Below are 18,101 nucleotides of genomic sequence, written 5' to 3' on the forward strand. Positions count from 1 at the left end.
TATTTTCTTTGGGTATCAGACATGTACAATTTATAAACTTTAGTATATTCATCATATTCAATGGGTCAGCTTAGCCGGAGTGGAAAACTGACTGGTCCCCCATTTAGAGAACCACAGTTCATATAAAAGCCCTCCTAGAGACCATCTTGTTCTTAAATACAGCTGAAACAAGCAGTTTGGACCAACCATACAGTGTTGCATTCTTTAAATCCCTGTGCTCCTACCAGCTTTAAAGAATAAAAACAGCACTTACTTCACTAGTAATGAAAATCATTTTAGCTCCTGGATACACTCAAAAGTAATTATTTATTTTAGCGCCTGCCTCTTTAAGGCCCCCCTCCCTATGAGCTCACGCTATTCTAATTGGCCAAGGACCAAGTCTGCTGAGGACTTCTGCCAGCTCCAGAGACAATGTAAACAAACAATAGTGGTCAGATTTAACTTCTTTCACCCTTCTTTTCTCAAAATATGAACTTCTCAAATCCATCCAAACACGTTGGAGCCAGAATCTAATCCAAATTATGAGAGTGGACAAAGTGAATAACACATGGATGAACCTCAGCGGCAGAGACTATAAAACAGGCATGTAGGAATGATGACACATCAGGTCAACGGGTTCAAACAAAGTATGATGGTTGTCAGATGTGACAAAACTCCTGAGAAACCGAAATTATACAACAGTTTTCACAGGGTGAGGAGGACCAATAACTTGGTAGAGTGCCCCCTTCAGAGGAAATGTTGTAGAAAGTGTTTAAGATGGGCTTTTTAACAAACAAAATGAAGTTCATTATTATGAGCTACTCCAAATAACTGACAATAAAAAAGAGAAAACCTATTTCATTCACAAATGATGATGTTCTGCAGGTATTGAGCTGAAGCATCTCTGTCTGGAGTACATGACACCCTGGCTGCTAAACCTGGTTCGCTTTTGTAAACACAACGACGACGCCAAGCGCCAGCGTGTCACCGCTATTTTGGACAAACTCATCACCATGACCATCAATGAAAAGCAGATGTATCCCTCTATTCAGGCCAAGATCTGGGGCAGCTTGGGCCAGGTGAGTCCACCACTGTAACACTACCTCTACTTCTGCAACTGATGTAACACTTGTGTCCACTTAGTCATATGATTGTAGAGAGGTGCTGTGAATCTGACCTGTAGCACTTTCACTGCGCCCTCAGATAACAGACCTGCTGGACGTGGTTTTGGACAGCTTTATTAAGACCAGTGCCACAGGAGGCCTGGGCTCCATCAAGGCGGAGGTCATGGCTGATACAGCAGTGGCTCTGGCTTCAGGGAATGTCAAACTGGTCTCCAGCAAGGTGAGACACTGAGCTAGTACATACTGGAATGATGTCTTCATGTTATTATGCACAGACTCGTGGAAATCTGAAGATGTTGATGCCCTGCACTACACTTTCACCAGGCTTTTAAACAAGCTACTCAGCACATGTTATATTTATACCGACCTTAATATTACATTCAGGTTAAATAATATTAAATGCACATTTCATATTTAATAACTAAACATAAATCTAAAATATTAATACAAAAGTGATCTATTACAGCTTTGAAATGGTTTTATTCATTATAGCTCGGTGACAACATGGCAAAGGTTAATGCATATTTATCAGAGGTTTAGTGTCCGTACTTATTTGACACTGATGTGAGGAATCATCAGTAAATATTATAATTAAATACTTACCAACTGAAGAAATACATCCAAAGCAGTAAATCACTCCTGACTCCAAAGCGACAAACTCATCCACTCACTATCCATCATCTGTGTGCTCTGTATCCCCAATTCAGCCCGCTACTCAGAAAAACAAACACAACATACACAGGCAGACACAATAGAAAAAGCCAGGCCCTGGCTCCTATTATGGCAGACACCAGTACAGCACTCAATGGTGGCCATTGTGAAGACTGTTGCCTAAGAAAAGTCAGTCAGTGTTTAACTTGAAGTGCTTATCCTCACTGATGTTCTATAGTTCAACCACAGTGTTGTAGTGGATGGAAGAATATTAAATTGACCACTGCACATAGTTGTTGGAGCATACATAAGTCTTAATGCTGGTGTTATCCGCAGGGTTGCTGTCTGATGTCATGGCAGGACAACCTACTGAGCACAATGGAGCCTTGTCTGCAGCTTGAACTCTTTGTCACCCGAGAGTGACAAATGCTATTTTCCATGCAGTTATAACTGTGATATATTGTCATATGTATCAGCTCCAAATCCAAACCCACATGAAAGTGTTAAGTTAGGATCTTCACTGTGGCCTGCTTCATTAGACATATTTGTCAACACATCTAGAGCTTATTTGAAGGTATAGTGCAGCCTGACAGCTCTGAGTTGATTTGGCAGCTCAGGTTTATGGAAGGTTAAACATGCTCTAATCAGTGTGTTTCAATTAACAATGGAATAACTTTATTTACTATATTGGTGAAATAACATGGCAAACAAGGATTTACAAAGATACATGGTGACCTAGCAGACATGAAATTAATTAATTAATTGAATAATAGACAGACAATAGACATAACACAAGACAGTTACATGGTGTAGTTTGGATGGGCAGAAAGCCCACAAGTGCAACATGAAATCTGATCCCATGGAATTAGAAGTTCTAGGGAAGAGGTTAACAAATATATTGAGTTCAAATATTACTAGAAAAAAACGCTTACTCGAGTCCATAAGAGCTGACACTGTGTGTAAATAGACTACTGCACCCGAGTCATGCTTTTGCACATCGTGCTTCAACATCAGTTTGGTCTGTAAATACTAAAACACCACAGCAACTAGTGTCTGAAATACTTCTGATCAACACACAATCATACAGCAGTAACGGCTCTATTTTCATTAGCTGCCGACACAGCTGGAGCACGCAGCATGTGCTTGACACAGCTGTTTATAGGACGTTGTAGTTCGTAAGTGTGGACGCGCTCATCATTATCTTTACAGTTATAGTTATTGTTCTTATTGTGGACAGCCCTTTACATACCTATTATGATTTCATTATGATTTTATATGAAAAAATATTGCATTAAAAGTGCGTCTTTTACACTGGTATTTACGGTAAATCACAATGCGTGTGCTAAATAACATATTTGCATTTTATCCTCCCTGTATTTTGCACACTGGGGTAAAAATGCCCCATTTGCAAATTCATTATGGCAAACGTACTAAATGGACAGCGTGTATTATCTTGCACATTAAAAAGACATAATCATTAGTGCACCCTGTTAGTAGATTGCACATTTTTTTGTGGGTGATGAAGTTTACACATGTTTTTACACATGCAAACCTTTAGTAAATCAGGCCCTTTGTCTATTATTTATATCATCTGTATGTAATAGAATGCTGGTGGTTTGTATATACTACTTCACACCTCACATCAACTCCATTCATTGTTCTATGTTTTAAAGTAGCAGCTGGAGACCAAACAATCAGCCTGTTCTGAACAGATGCACTACACTAGTTCAATAGAAATGGACCATGTGTAACATCATGTGATAGAATATGAGCAATGCAGCCTCAGGGATATGCTGTATATTAATATAAAACATTACTAGATAGTCAACAGTGGGGTTACTATCTATCTTTGTCTTAATGCTTGTGAACCAACATTTGGTTGAAAGCAGCATAACTCTGAAGACACAGAGGACAGGAGAGAAGGTGAATGTACAGAAAACGTAGTGAGATCTGATCTATATGAAGTGAGATGTCAGCTAGCTTTGGTGGATCAGTATAGCCACATGTGTTGCTACCCAGGTGTACTGCATTGACATCATATACATTGGGGGAGAGTTGACATGATAGCCACCACAAATTGTATTTCTATGTTTTCTCACCTTAGCTCAGACACACTTTTCCTCTCTTCCAAAAATAACCCTGACCCGTTGTCATACTACTGCACACACAGCATCATCTGAGCTTTACCCTACAGTCACCCCGCTTACAGATAACAGACGCGGTCACAGTGTCTCCTTTTAAAAAAACACTTTAATATGGATTGTGCGTCTACATCACTTCGTGAGGCGCTGATCATAGATTGTAAAAACAAGGAACTTCATGGTGCATTCAGGTGCACCTCATAACCTCAGAAATCTGTACTTGAATAGCCACAAAGGTTTTAAAATGGGACACTTTCTTCTTCTAGTTTTCTTTTGTTGAAATATATACATGTCATTGCTTTCTTATTTTTTCACTACATTTGCAGCAAACCTCAGCACAGTCTTATGCTAAAATACTAAAAACAACACTGCATTTACTTCTACATAGCACTAGGGCCTGACCGATACTGGATTTTTGGGGCTGATGCCGATACTGATATTATGGGGTAAAAAAGATTCTGATATTGATATATTGGCTGATAATATTATATGTAAAGAATATATACATAAACACATTTTTTTAATGATCCCTCAAATATAATGAATTACATTTTAAAAATAACATCAAGTGTACTTAAAACTGTGAACTTCTCTGGGAATTAACAATAATAATAATAATAATATTAATAATAATAATAATGAGAAGAAGAGGGAGAAGAATTAGAATTAGCTATGAATTTTAAAAAAACAATACAAAATACTTGAATTAGGAAAAACGATCAAATATACATAAAACGCTGCCAATATAACTTTAAAAACGTCTAAAAAAATATCATCACGTTGGACAACATATTCACCAATACCGATATATCTGTGATAGGTCAATATCAGCTGACCGATATCAGTCTGGCTCTACATAGCACATTATAAAAATGGTATTATTATTATTAAATCTTATCAAATTGTCACATTCAATACACACTAATACACTCCAGCCCTCCCACCCCCACCTCACAGCTACCACTGAGCAGCCTACACAGAGAAGGTTCAAATGTTACCAAATAATGTTTTATTTTCACATCAGCTGTCATCATTATGAGAATAATATAAAAAAGTCTTTTGACTGAGATGTCTGAATGTCCTGTGCTCCGTGGCAGGTGATAGGTCGGATGTGCAAGATCATAGACAAGACCTGCCTATCGCCAACGCCCACACTGGAGCAGCATCTCATGTGGGATGACATCGCCATCCTGGCTCGCTACATGCTCATGCTGTCCTTCAACAACTCGCTGGATGTTGCAGCCCACCTGCCATACCTGTTCCACGTGGTCACCCTGTTGGTAGCCACCGGGCCGCTGTCCCTCAGGGCCTCCACCCACGGTTTGGTCATCAACATCATCCACTCCCTGTGCACCTGCTCGCAGCTCAACTTCAGCGGTAAGGAGTTGATTTATCTGTTTATTTGAGCATGCAGTCATATCATGGGTATAATCTAAATGTGTCCTATCAATGTTCTCAGAGGAGACCAAGCAAGTCCTCCGGCTGAGCCTGACCGAGTTCTCCCTGCCAAAGTTCTACCTGCTGTTCGGCATCAGCAAAGTCAAGTCAGCAGCTGTCATCGCCTTCCGCTCCAGCTACCGGGACCGCTCCTTCTCCCCAGGGTCCTACGAGAGGGAGACCTTCGCCTTGTCCTCCCTGGAGACTGTCACTGAGGCCTTACTGGAGATCATGGAGGTAGTCTTTCCCTCTGGCATTTTTTTCATATAGAATAACCAGAGATTCAATAATGATATTTATTTTAAATGAAATTAGACTGAAACACAGCATTCACACATTCAATCATACACACACACTGTCTGTCAGTTTCTTTTAATCTCTGCTATGTTTTTTTTCTTCTTCAGGCGTGTATGAGGGACATCCCAGCATGCAAGTGGTTAGACCAGTGGACAGAGCTCGCACAGAAGTATGAACCTGTTCCTTCTTATTTTAATGCAGCCACACTAACTACATGAAGCTGCAATGAGGAACCTGTGTGTTTGTGTGTGTTTGCAGGTTTGCATTCCAGTACAACCCGTCACTCCAGCCCAGAGCGCTGGTGGTGTTTGGCTGCATCAGTAAGAGGGTGAGCCACGGTCAGATCAAGCAGATCATCCGAATCCTCAGCAAGGCCAGCCCTCTGCTCAGCATAGACCGGGTTAGATTGCACACTCACCTCTGTCACTGTTTGTCTAATGCCTCTGCAGGACCACGCATCATTTACAAGTTCTCAATATTATGTGCCTCAATACATTTTTTAAATATTCAAAACAAAAATAATCCAAAACTTGTTCATGCATTTTCTGTTTAATTAAATGTTTCTTTCTCTCTTCCCTTCATCCCACCACATCAGGGTCTTGAGAGTTGTCTGAAGGGGCCGGACAATTACAACAGCCAAGTATTAATCGAGGCCACTGTAATCGCTCTGACCAAGCTGCAGCCTCTGCTCAGCAAGGTGAACTATCACTGTACTGTTTTAACTTGTAGTTTAGCTAGGAAGTCTGTTCCCACTTTATTATATATGTGAAATGTTTTGAGCTTTTAACAAGCTTTAGCTCAACTTCAATCCAACACACAGCACCATCAGAGTATCTGGCTCATGGTTTGGCTTCTCCAGATGACTGATTAGAAAATGAAAACCCTTTAGCAGTTTTCCACTATATGTAGCAACATAGTAGAAGACATATATTTGGAGTTCTGCCTTTCTGGAGGCATGATCTCCAAGGTGGGTTGTTATTTTCAGGAAGACTGAGAAGTTGTGAATGATCTACACTGCTGCCTTCTACCAGTCACACTGTGTATTCTGCTTGCAGGAGTCTCCCATGCACAAAGCTCTGTTCTGGGTGGCAGTAGCTGTGCTGCAGCTGGATGAAGTTAACCTGTACTCTGCTGGGACCGCCCTGATGGAGCAGAACCTCCACACTCTGGACACAATGCGTGTCTTCAATGATAAGGTACAACACATGCTATATACCACTGAAAGCAAAATATCTCCTCTGCTCATACAGTTCCACAGCTTTATTTTGTGTGAACTAAAAGCCACACAGTTCTTATTTGGTTTAATGAGCAGTAAGTGAACAGCTGTAGATGCACATCTGAATGTCGCCTCAGGCATGTAGACTGACTGCATTTAGAGATGGTTTGTGGTGCATGTGAGCACAAATATAATGCAGTGTTGATGCAGATGCATATGTGCATTAAATTGCAGTTAAAAAGATCATCTAGTAAACTTTCCATTGTTTGTGTAATACAACACAGTTAGATGACTTTTGTCTCTAGCTGCATGGATGACTGAACGTGTATTTTTTCAGTAAAAGAAAACTGACAAAGAATCTCCCAGTTTCATACACTGAAACACAAATTCATTTCATTTCAACTTCTAAACTCTGCGCATTTACTTGAATGTAATCAAATAAATGCATTAAATGTATCTCTCCATTGTCTGTCTACCAAACCCCTGACTGTCTACACCAGCATGATTCAGCTGTGTTGATGCATAGATAATACATTTGTCAATCATCTAGAATTCACAGAACCATAGTTGCATACTAACTCTGACTTCATTGTCTACATCAGATAAATGTGTTACAGCTCCTGTCATTCAGTTTTCTCAGAAGCGACTTTATATTTACACTTCAGGTTAAATGACTCAACTCTTGTTTATGACATGAAGAGGAAAAGTAGTGTTCTATAGAGTGCTCCATATAGACCAGCAGCACTGCCTCAGCATTACTAATCACATGATCACTTCCTAATCTCTTTTTTCTTTTCTTTTCTTTTCTACACTCTGTTTTACTACACCTGCTCCTCCAGAGTCCAGAGGAGGTGTTCATGGAGATCAGGCATCCTTTAGAGTGGCACTGTAAGCAGATGGATCACTTCGTGGGACTCAACTTCAGCGCCAACTTCAACTTTGCACTGGTTGGCCACCTACTCAAAGGTTAAGCCAGCAGAGATGACTGGGTGCACATCTTCATATAAATCACATGGTGTATACAGAGAGGGCATAATGACCATCAGTGCTCTCAGTGGGATTTAGCAGTACATTGGTCATCCCAGGCTGAGCTGAGCACGTTTGGTTCACTTTAACTGCAGTGTTTGAGGAAGGAAGTCGAAGTCAGCTGTGGTCTCAGTGACAGCGAGCACCACTGATGTAATATTAGTGTCTTGTCAGGGTACAGTTGCTTCTGCCTCAGCATTAGAGCTTGTTATAGAGTTAACTGTCCAGAATAAAGCTGCTTTTCAAACATGTGGATGTGTTTCTTGCCCCTGACGGTCAGACTGTATCACTCTGTCTTTTCTTTATGTGTCTAGGCTACAGACACCCATCAGCCACCACGGTAGCGCGGACAGTGAGAATTCTGCACACACTGCTGGCTCTCATCAGCAAGCATCTGAAATGTGACAAGTTTGAAGTGAACACCCAGAGTGTGGCCTATCTGGCTGGTACGTAACACCCACTGTTATTTTACATTGATATCCACATTTACACATTTCAGCCTAACATGATGATGATGATGATGATGATGATGATTATACTTTATTGTCAGACAGGTCTTGCGTCCATCAGCAGCTCCATTGCAAACAAAAAACATGCAACACTAATACACAAAAACAGTGACAACAGACAAAGCAGTGACAAACTACAAATAACATACACAGCACATTAGTGTCCCTTCACCTAGTCCTTGATCTAGACTTAGATTCAGTGTTTAGCATAAGGATCGATTGATGTACAAAGGAATGCTTAAGCCTGACTGATAATATTTTGTGAAAGCACCAATAGTCATCCCTACAATATTGTCAAAATATGGATATCGAGGTATTTGGTCAAAAATATTGTGATGTTTGATTCTGCCCATATCACCCAGCTCTACTTGTAGGTGGTGCTGGGTTTTTTTTGTGGCTCAGCATTACTGCATGTGACCTCATCATTATTGTGTTGTTGTTGTGTGCAGCACTGCTGACTGTATCTGAAGAGGTCCGTAGTCGTTGCAGCCTCAAACATAGGAAGTCGCTACTGATTTCTGACCTCTCCATGGACCCCGTACCCATGGAAACCTACTCCAGTCACATCACTGATCCCAGCTGCAGGTGAGCTGATGAACAGAGTAGAAAACCAAGGATCTCTCTGCAGCCTGATAAGCATGCTGGCTTCAGGGAACACCCTCTCAGTATTATTCTATCTCTTTTTGAGGAAAACTTTACTTTGTTTATGAAGTTAGATTTAATCATTTCAGGGTGGAGTATACAGTAGGTAGTGTGTGATGTTTACCAGTGCCTGTGATGTAACAGGGTGTGTCTCTGTTTGTTCTTAGAATTGAACCCTTCACAGAAGCCATCACCTGTGATGTACTTACGATAAGCGTAGAGTTGTTTTTTCTCAGAATTGAATTTAATTGACTAACTTGATCGGCAGCCTGATGTGCACTCATCTCTTTTGAGTTGAGTAAAGCTTTTAGTGATTGATACACTTCCACAGCTGCTCCATCCCATCCTAATAACCCCCGGCACAAATCACTGCAGTTATCTGTTCTCCTGTCTGTAGAGGAAGATGATAGATTCAAATGATCTATTCTGTAACTGCTGCTGGAGGACAGAGGGCTGACTGTGCCAAAAATGAAATGAAACCAAATAGTTCATAAAGTGAACTACCTTCTTTTTTATCTCCCTGTCCTTTTTAAGATGTATGAAAATATTCTGCTTTAAAAAAATAAATGTCTAGTGGAGTCTTTCCACAAACACTGCCTTCACCTGCCTCTTTGAACAATTCCCAATCTATAAACATGCTAATATTGTCCAGCTGTCATCTGTCACCTGACCTCTGTCTGTTCACCTTCCTCCCACAGAACTCTGCGGGAGACTCAGCCGTGGACATCACCTCAGGTTTCAGAACGATACCTTTCAGCCCATCACTACCCCACAGTGGGACAGATCAGCCCACGTACACGCAAGTCCATGAGCCTGGACATGGGTCAGCCCTCACAGGCCACCACCAAGAAGCTCCTGGGTATGACTTATCCTTCACATGTCTAACTGTTTTATGGAAAGACATTCATGAAGACAGTGTAAATGAATGTGGTGTGTGTGTGTGTGTTTCTCAGGCACCAGGAAAAGCTTTGACCATCTCATATCGGACTCCAAAGCACCAAAGAGACCAGAGATGGAGTCGGGCATGACCACCCCTCCCAAGATGAGGCGTGTTGCAGAGAATGACTATGAGATAGGTGAGAGTTCAGGTCAGGCTGCAGTCCGGGCATTTTCTTCAACATGGTACAGCTTCTTGATGAAATCTTTATATCATTTCATAATTGCAGAGACGCAAAGAATCGGAAACTCTCACCTTCGTAAAGTGTCTGTGTCAGAGTCCAATGTTCTGCTGGATGAGGAGGTGCTGACTGACCCAAAGATCCAGGCTCTTCTGCTCACTGTGCTGGTAAGGAAGCACACAACACGACATTCACACAACAAACCCACTCACCATGAAACCATGGATGTTCAGAATGAAACTGGAACTCATGGTGGTTTGTTAATGCTATGTCGCTCTAATGTTCCAGGCCACCCAGGTTAAATATACCACTGATGACTTTGACCAGCGGATCCTGTACGAGTACTTGGCTGAAGCGAGCGTTGTCTTCCCAAAGGTTTTCCCTGTTGTGTAAGTAGCCAACAGAGCTCTGTCCAGAGTCTGATACAAGAGTGGATCACTGTAAACTGTGAAGTGCAAGAATATATTACATGTATATGATTGGGTGTACTGCATTTTGGATCAGATGTATAACCATTGGGACTGACAGGTGTTTATATGAACAGTAAAGATGTTTTCCCCCTGTAATCATTCCTCCTGTTCATACTGACTATTAAAAGATCTTCAAATGTGCTTTCAATATAAAGTGATGGAGGACAAAATCCACAGTGTGTCCACACAGTCATTAAAAGTACATGTGAAGCTTATATGAGTCTTCAGCAGCCTGAGTTAATCATATCAAGTGATATCTGACACATTTACAGTCTTTTTAGCATCAAATTCCCTCTTAGTGTTTCCCTGTTGAGCTGTGGTGGAAGTATAGTAACAAAAAGACTTTGCTACTAAAAACACTGTAATGTTGAAACATAGAAGATGAACATTTGACTCATTTGGACGACTGAAGCTTCAGTCAGTGATCTTAAGCCTGACTGAAGCTTTTCAGGGGCGGACAGGGACAATAATTCAGGCCGGGAATTTGACTACATTCCAGGTTCCCTTTTCATGCAGATATCAGATATATTATGATAAAGTTATATTTAATTATTATGATTTATAACATATTGCCAATAAAATAAAAGTAAATTGCAAGAATCATATATCACACAAATATAACAACACACTTATAATTTGATATTGCAAATCCAGAGGTGCAGTGTTTCCCACATAATTCTAAGAGACTATAGTAGTTGGACCTCAGTCCACCCTGTAGGGGGGGGGGGGGGGGGGGGGGGGGGGGGGGGGGGGTCTGGGTCTGGGTGGATGCTCCCCCTGAAGAAAATGTTGTACATTTTTAAATCAAACGCATCATTCTGGTGCACTCTGAGAGCAACATTAAGAGGTTATATCTTGAAAAAAATATTTGTGCTTTAGTAATTTAACTGTTCATAAATGTTCCAAACAAACTATAAAAAAAGCTAATGTCCATTTTTTAGCTCTGAAACAAAGAAAGCAGAAGTGATTATTCAAGTTCAACATATAAACTGTTAGATTTTGGCTTTTTTCAGTAAATATCTTTTTCTACATTGTGTTTCTTTAAATAAGTAAACTGTCTTTGCTGCTGATCAGTATAATACTTCCAGATGTCTTAGAAGAGGATCAGGTTCAGAGTTGATTTATTGTACAGATGGAAATAAAGCAGATCTCTCATTAAGACTTTTTAAACTGAAGCAACGAAAGCAGCAAAAAGCTGCTGCTGTGTTTTAAACAGCATGCAGGTGTTTCACATTCAGAGGTTTGAGGCTGAGCTGCAGGGTTGAGTGGAGGTGTGTGGGGAAGTTTATTTGTGCTGCTGAATGTAACCGCTGTGAAACAATGAGTTGGAATAAAGTAGTAGTATTCCTGCATTGAACAGACTCTCTGAGAGCAGAGGAAAGCAACGCAACGAGAAGTGACAGCAAACAGCAGCAGAGGCTAACGTTAGCTGCTCATCAACTCTGTCTCGACGGGGGCGGAGCTAAACCCTCCATACAGGACAGAGACAGCGTTTGTTTTTTTGGTACCGAAATCCACTGTAGCCTGCTGTTGCCTGTCATCACCACATAGGTGGATTTGATTGGTCTGGGCATCCAGCAACTCTTTCTTGCTCACTATATTGTTGCTGGTGAAGTTGACTGTTCAAGTCAGGCCAGAACGACTATCAGGCCACCTGGAATTGTCCTGGTGCTCCAGATGTGCAGTCCTCCAGTGGCTTCTCTATCAGTCTGCACATTTAGAGAAATATAAACCCACTTTATGTTTCTCATTGTGTGGCTCTTCTCTGGTTGCTGCCCCAACTTCAGGGTGAAGAAACCCCACAAGTGTAACTACCAGCTGAAAAGTCAAAATGTAAAAATACTTGTGATGTTACAATAGATACAGAGGTAAAGCCACAGCACATACACAGAGCACCGCTTACACAGACTAACTGTGTGAAGTTTTGCTATTTTTCAAACATGTTGTTTCCTGCTGTTATATAATTGGGTGTTCGTGGCGCGCTTTAGCAGCAGCAGTACGTTTTTCTTCTTCTTCGGTGGTTATGTGTATTGTGACTTGGGTTTTGACCGGTGAAGTTGAGCTGGTGAGTTGATATACAATGTGATTATAACTAGTTTTAAATATCTTAAATATGTCCGTGCCATTAACCTAGTTATGTTTGTGTGTTATATTTTCAGTTGATTACCTGCTGACGGCACGATCACTGTATGAATACGTTAAGAGAAGCATGTGTGGAGTTGCTAATAAACACGTGGAAAAGACAGATTGAGTGTCGGAGCTGAGTGTGACACTGTTTTCGCCGGTCAAACACACCCCGTGCGGTGGGATTTATTTAGTTAACACAGTTAGGTTAATAAAACCGTACACTAACAATACACACATAAAGGTCAGCAGGCTGTCATGGTTAGGTCATCATGTTTAAACATAGAAAACGAGTTTCATATATATGTTAGTTACAAGTTAGAGTTGTCCAAGTGCCTCAACCATACTAAATCATTTTATAAATGAATGTGTGTGTGTGTGTATGTGTGTGTCCTCCTCAGCCACAACCTGTTAGACTCCAAGATCAACACTGTGCTGTCCATGTGCCAGGACACCAACCTCCTGAACCCTGTCCACGGCATCGTCCAGAGTGTGGTGTACCACGAGGAGTCGCCCCCACAGTACCAGCCCTCGTACTTACAAAGTAATGATAAGTGCCATATTCTTTGTAGTGTCCTACTGCTGTCCTCATGCATAGCACTGCACATGTTGACACAATCTATTGCTTCAAAAAAAAGCATCCTAAATGAACTGAGAAGCACAGCAGTACCATGTTTTTGTAAGGAGGCATTTTAACCCTGCCTCTCCTCTCTCCCTTGTCCTCACACATGCCCTCTCTCTCTCTCTCTCTCTCTCTCTCTCTCTCTCTCTCTCTCTCTCTCTCTCTCTCTCTCTCTCTCTCTCTCTCTCTCTCTCTCTCTCTCTCTCTCTCTCTCTCTCTCTCTCTCTCTCTCTCCCTCCCTTTATCTCCATCTCTCTCATTTCACAGGCTTTGGCTTTAATGGACTCTGGAGGTTTGCCGGACCCTTCTCTAAGGTATGAATGATTCTTTCCTCTTGTCATACTTTCTCCTGAGGTGCCCTCGGCTGCCGCGCAGGAGAAATTCAGCTTACTAAGCAATTACACGACAGCTCTGCAACCAGTCTGCCAATTGGTGTGGTGATATATGAAGCGTCTGCCCCCACGAGTACACACACACACACACACACACACACACACACACACAGCAGTGGCAGAGAAGCTGCAGATCAGTCTATTAATACTGAATCTTATAGATTCTTGTCGATTCAGAGTAGACAGCTCAGGATTATTATACAGTGTTCTCTGTATGCAAACTGACATGGTACGACTGACTGTGTGTGTGTGTGTGTGTGTGTGTGTGTGTGTGTGTGTGTGTGTGTGTGTGTGTGTGTGTGTGTGTGTGTGTGTGTGTGTGTGTGTGTGTGTGTGTGTGTGTGTGTGTGTGTGTGTGTGTGTGTGTGTGTGTGTGTGTGTGTGTGTGTGTGTATTTTCACTTAAAGCCAAGTGTGCAATAACAGTATCAACTCAGGTCTATTATCATTTGACACCACTATTACATACATACATACTGTAATGTCACTATATTTTTACCATACTTTTTTACTACTAATTTAGTTTGTTTTATTGTTTGTGTAATTACTTATTATTTATTTTTCTTTATTCTCTCTTCCATTTTATTTTACTGTCCAATTTCTGCTGCAATAATGTACATTTCCCCACTGTGGGACTAATAAAGGAATATCTTATCTTATCTGATCTTATCTTATCTTATCTTACACATTTAATTGCAAAAGAAGTGAACTTTTCATCCCACAGTTTGACTCTTGATGAACTCTACATTATATCCTCAGCAAACCCAGATACCGGACTACGCCGAGCTGATCGTCAAGTTTCTGGAAGCGTTGATCGACAGCTACCTGCCGACCGCCGACGAGGAGCGAGGGGAGGAGCAGCTGCGGACACCCACCTCCCCCTACCCCCCCACCAGCCAGAGCCAACTCAGCATCACTGCCAACCTCAACCTGTCCAACTCCATGACCTCACTGGCCACTTCACAGCACTCACCAGGTCTCGACCACACACACACACACACACACACACACACACACACACACACACACACAACAGCACTGTGCACTTCACTTCACTGATCAGGCCTCAGTTCCAGATGACAATTGCACAGCTGAGTCTTATTGTAGTTTGGCAGCTGACTGATGATTTGATAAGAAGAGAAGTGACTCTGACAGAGTTGGAGACAGCTGTGGAAAGGGAAGTGATCATTTGAACAGGACAACAACAAGATGAGACCAGGAGCAGCCTGTCTGTGCTGAGTTTACCTCTTCACTACACTCAGTTTAACAGGATTCTGATGGTCCTCATTATTTCACAGTGTCCCTATTTGTCCTGGTCTCTGTCTCTGTCTCTGTCTCTGTCTCTCTCTCTCTCTCTCTCTCTCTCTCTCTCTCTCTCTCTCTCTCTCTCTCTCTGTCTCTGCTCTCTCTCTCTCTCTGTCTCTCTCTCTCTCTCTCTGTCTCTCTCTCTCTTTCTGTCTCTGTCTCTGTCTCTCTGTCTCTGTCTCTCTCTGTCTCTGCTCTGTCTCTCTCTCTGTCTCTCTCTGTCTCTGTCTCTCTCTCTCTCTCTGTCTCTCTCTGTCTCTGTCTCTCTCTCTCTGTCTCTGTCTCTCTCTCTGTCTCTGTCGCTGTCTCTCTCTCTCTCTCTCTCTCTCTCTCTCTCTCTGTCTCTGTCTCTCTCTCTGTCTCTGTCTCTGTCTCTGTCTCTCTCTCTCTGTCTTTGTCTCTCTCTCTGTCTCTGTCTCTCTCTCTCTCTCTCTCTCTCTCTCTCTCTCTCTCTCGCTCTCTGTCTCTGTCTCTGTCATTGAAGCCCCTTTCACACATGGCAGATGTAACATTGCTTCAGTCTTTTACATGGCAGCTAGAGAGCGAGAAGCAGTGTGTGAGAACTGTTAGGACAGAAATGAAGACTGGTTGTTTTTATTCTTACTGACAGACAGAGGTAGTGCTGAACACTGGATGTTATCTATCACACACATGCACAGGCCCAGTCAACACACTGGCTGTGATCCACAATTCATAGAACTTTAGTTCCATATATATACGTATTGCTCTTGAAGTGTTAATTAATGAACGTGGCTCTGCAGAGCTGCTCTCAGTCAACACACACGTTCATGTTCACATCACTTTCATTATTTATTGTTGTTACAGAGCAAATTCTGCTGCCTGTGTTATAAAGTCCAAGTAAAGAGTCAGATACAGGAGACATGAGACAACGTGAATTGCCATCAAGTTTGATTTATAGAGGAGCATGTCTGAAAGTGTATTGTTCAGATTCTCTGTGACCTCTGACCTCAGATGATTAAAATACGTCTTAACAATCTGTGGGTTTGTCAGCAGAAACTGAATGTTTCACATAGTGAAGACAGCGAACCCTGTTGTTAGATACGTCACATGTCTTGTTGAAATGAGTGATGGAGACGTTTGTCCTCCCTGTCGTCCTCCAGGTGTGGATAAGGAGAATGTTCAGCTCTCCCCCAGCTCAGCTTTGTCCAGCGGCGGTCGGACTCGCCACGGTTCAGCCAGTCAGGTCCAGAAGCAGCGCAGCGCCGGCAGCTTCAAGAGACCCAGCATCAAGAAGATCGTCTGATCGGCCAGAGAACAGCCCCCCCACTCTCCTCCTCTTCCTCGTCCTCGTCCTCCTCCTCTCCACCCTTCCCCCTCCCCGGCCTGCCAGCCAGCCAGGCCTCATGCTGCACTCCACTTTTTACTCCACTTTTTACTCTTTTTATTTCCTCCTCCTTCTTCATCAGCAGGAGAATAAGTGTTATTTTTGTGTTTAGCATTAAGGGGGAATATTAGCAAGGGCAAACTTGAATTCTGTGCTGCTTGAGATTTTTTTAAATCTTTCATTTGGGGACAGTGTGTGGTGGAGGGCGAGCTTCTATCCAATCATTTCTGGAATAGATGATTAAGCTCTCTATAGTGTTCCGTGGCCCTGCAGCCAGGAAGGTCACACATGTGAAACGGTAGGAGAAAACCTCAGAGGTTGATGGGAAAATCCAGTCAGACAGTCTGGACATGAAGGTAGAGTGTGGACATGGTCTTGGACTGTGGGATGAAGGATCCAGACTTCATGATGAAGCTGAAATAGAAACAGCAGGTTCATAAACACTACTGTGTGCAGCCTCCCCTCAGTCATCAAGATGGACCAAATGACAGCGGGGGGCAGGGGGAGGGGGAAGGGGTGGATCTGTGAGACACGACCTTCACTCTGGACCTGCTCGGACACCTGAGTTCACCTCTCCCCCAGTCCTGTACATATTTTACATAGACAGATTATGTATAACTAGTCCTTAGTGCTAATTTAGATGTTGACGTTTTCTCCATGGTGTGCCTTTGTCAGGGTTTTTCAATGTGTACAATTTGTAAAGTAAAAGTCAAACCTTGCTGGGGACAAAGAACAGGTACTAATTATGGAGGCGTGCCGTCCATATCACCACGAGTTCACACGAGCTGCGTCACGACCGGCCTCCAATGATCGTCAAATATACAATCATCCATATACCCTGTTGCCTGAAAGTATTTATCCTGTACAGCTAGATAGTGCTACACAAATATTCTTCTTTTCAAACACTTTCCAAAAAAAAATCTTCTTTTCAAACACTTTCAATGTATGAACATGAAGATTGCAAAACACTAGGGGAAAGCGCAACCGTGTAAATAGCTCCCACGCTTCTTTTTTTTTTCTTCTTTTTTTTGTCCGTTTCGCTTTTATTTTGCTTTTTTTGTTGTTGTTGTTATTTTTAGTATGAACTGTGTTTTCAGCAGCATAGCATTTTAATTTGTTTACACAGTGACAAGGAAAATTGTGTAATAGGCAATAATCCTCAACTCTGAAACTCCTTTGTCAACCACACAGATTTTCTTTGTACATCGAACAGGGAAAACACATCACCATGTTAGCTCGGTGCAATATGATGCCAACTCTTTAGTTGCCTGTGAACATGGAGATTTAGCTCTTATTGATTACCTCTAATGACCATTTGAATAGAAAAGAGGCAGTGGACAGTGTGATTTCTGATGCCATTACACACACACACACACACACACACACCTACACCTCCATTTATTTGACCTCTACAGTATGAGCTGGACCTGCAACCCAGTAACATCAGGAGTTTGTCCTGTTGCTTTTTAAAGGAACAATCCACCCTAAGTTGACAGTAGTGATAACAAACCACACATGAGCTTCTTTCTGGAACACTAACCAAAGCTGAGTAGAAACTCCCTTTTAAATGTGTTTATTGATCAAAATCAGCCACATGTCTCAAATACATCCATGACTGCACACAACCTTTGAAAAAATGAGCTTAACTCAAAGCCCCATTATTGGCTTTTCTCTGGAGCTTTCAGTCTTTCATCAACCATGAGC

The 18,101-nt window shown here is 42.0% G+C and overlaps 1 protein-coding gene across 3 annotated transcripts in view; it reads left to right on the forward strand.

Moving 5' to 3' along the window:
- The window catches only part of nf1a (neurofibromin 1a), an 89,562-nt gene extending 71,685 nt beyond the window's left edge, over nt 1-17,877 (forward strand). For all 3 annotated transcript variants that reach the window (XM_062418456.1, XM_062418458.1, XM_062418457.1), the window contains 19 exons: nt 865-1,058; nt 1,183-1,323; nt 4,993-5,272; nt 5,355-5,569; nt 5,737-5,798; nt 5,888-6,029; nt 6,225-6,326; nt 6,685-6,825; nt 7,685-7,811; nt 8,186-8,317; nt 8,830-8,965; nt 9,721-9,881; nt 9,976-10,098; nt 10,189-10,307; nt 10,429-10,529; nt 13,136-13,278; nt 13,624-13,670; nt 14,507-14,723; nt 16,174-17,877. In XM_062418456.1, the coding sequence (XP_062274440.1) occupies nt 865-1,058; nt 1,183-1,323; nt 4,993-5,272; nt 5,355-5,569; nt 5,737-5,798; nt 5,888-6,029; nt 6,225-6,326; nt 6,685-6,825; nt 7,685-7,811; nt 8,186-8,317; nt 8,830-8,965; nt 9,721-9,881; nt 9,976-10,098; nt 10,189-10,307; nt 10,429-10,529; nt 13,136-13,278; nt 13,624-13,670; nt 14,507-14,723; nt 16,174-16,316 (2,726 nt within the window). In that variant the 3' untranslated portion in view covers nt 16,317-17,877. The remainder of the gene's footprint in view (nt 1-864; nt 1,059-1,182; nt 1,324-4,992; nt 5,273-5,354; nt 5,570-5,736; nt 5,799-5,887; nt 6,030-6,224; nt 6,327-6,684; nt 6,826-7,684; nt 7,812-8,185; nt 8,318-8,829; nt 8,966-9,720; nt 9,882-9,975; nt 10,099-10,188; nt 10,308-10,428; nt 10,530-13,135; nt 13,279-13,623; nt 13,671-14,506; nt 14,724-16,173) is intronic.
- The last annotated feature ends 224 nt before the right edge of the window (nt 17,878-18,101 follow it).

This window comes from Scomber scombrus, chromosome 5 (assembly GCF_963691925.1).
Source record: "Scomber scombrus chromosome 5, fScoSco1.1, whole genome shotgun sequence".
Lineage (NCBI taxonomy): Eukaryota > Metazoa > Chordata > Actinopteri > Scombriformes > Scombridae > Scomber > Scomber scombrus.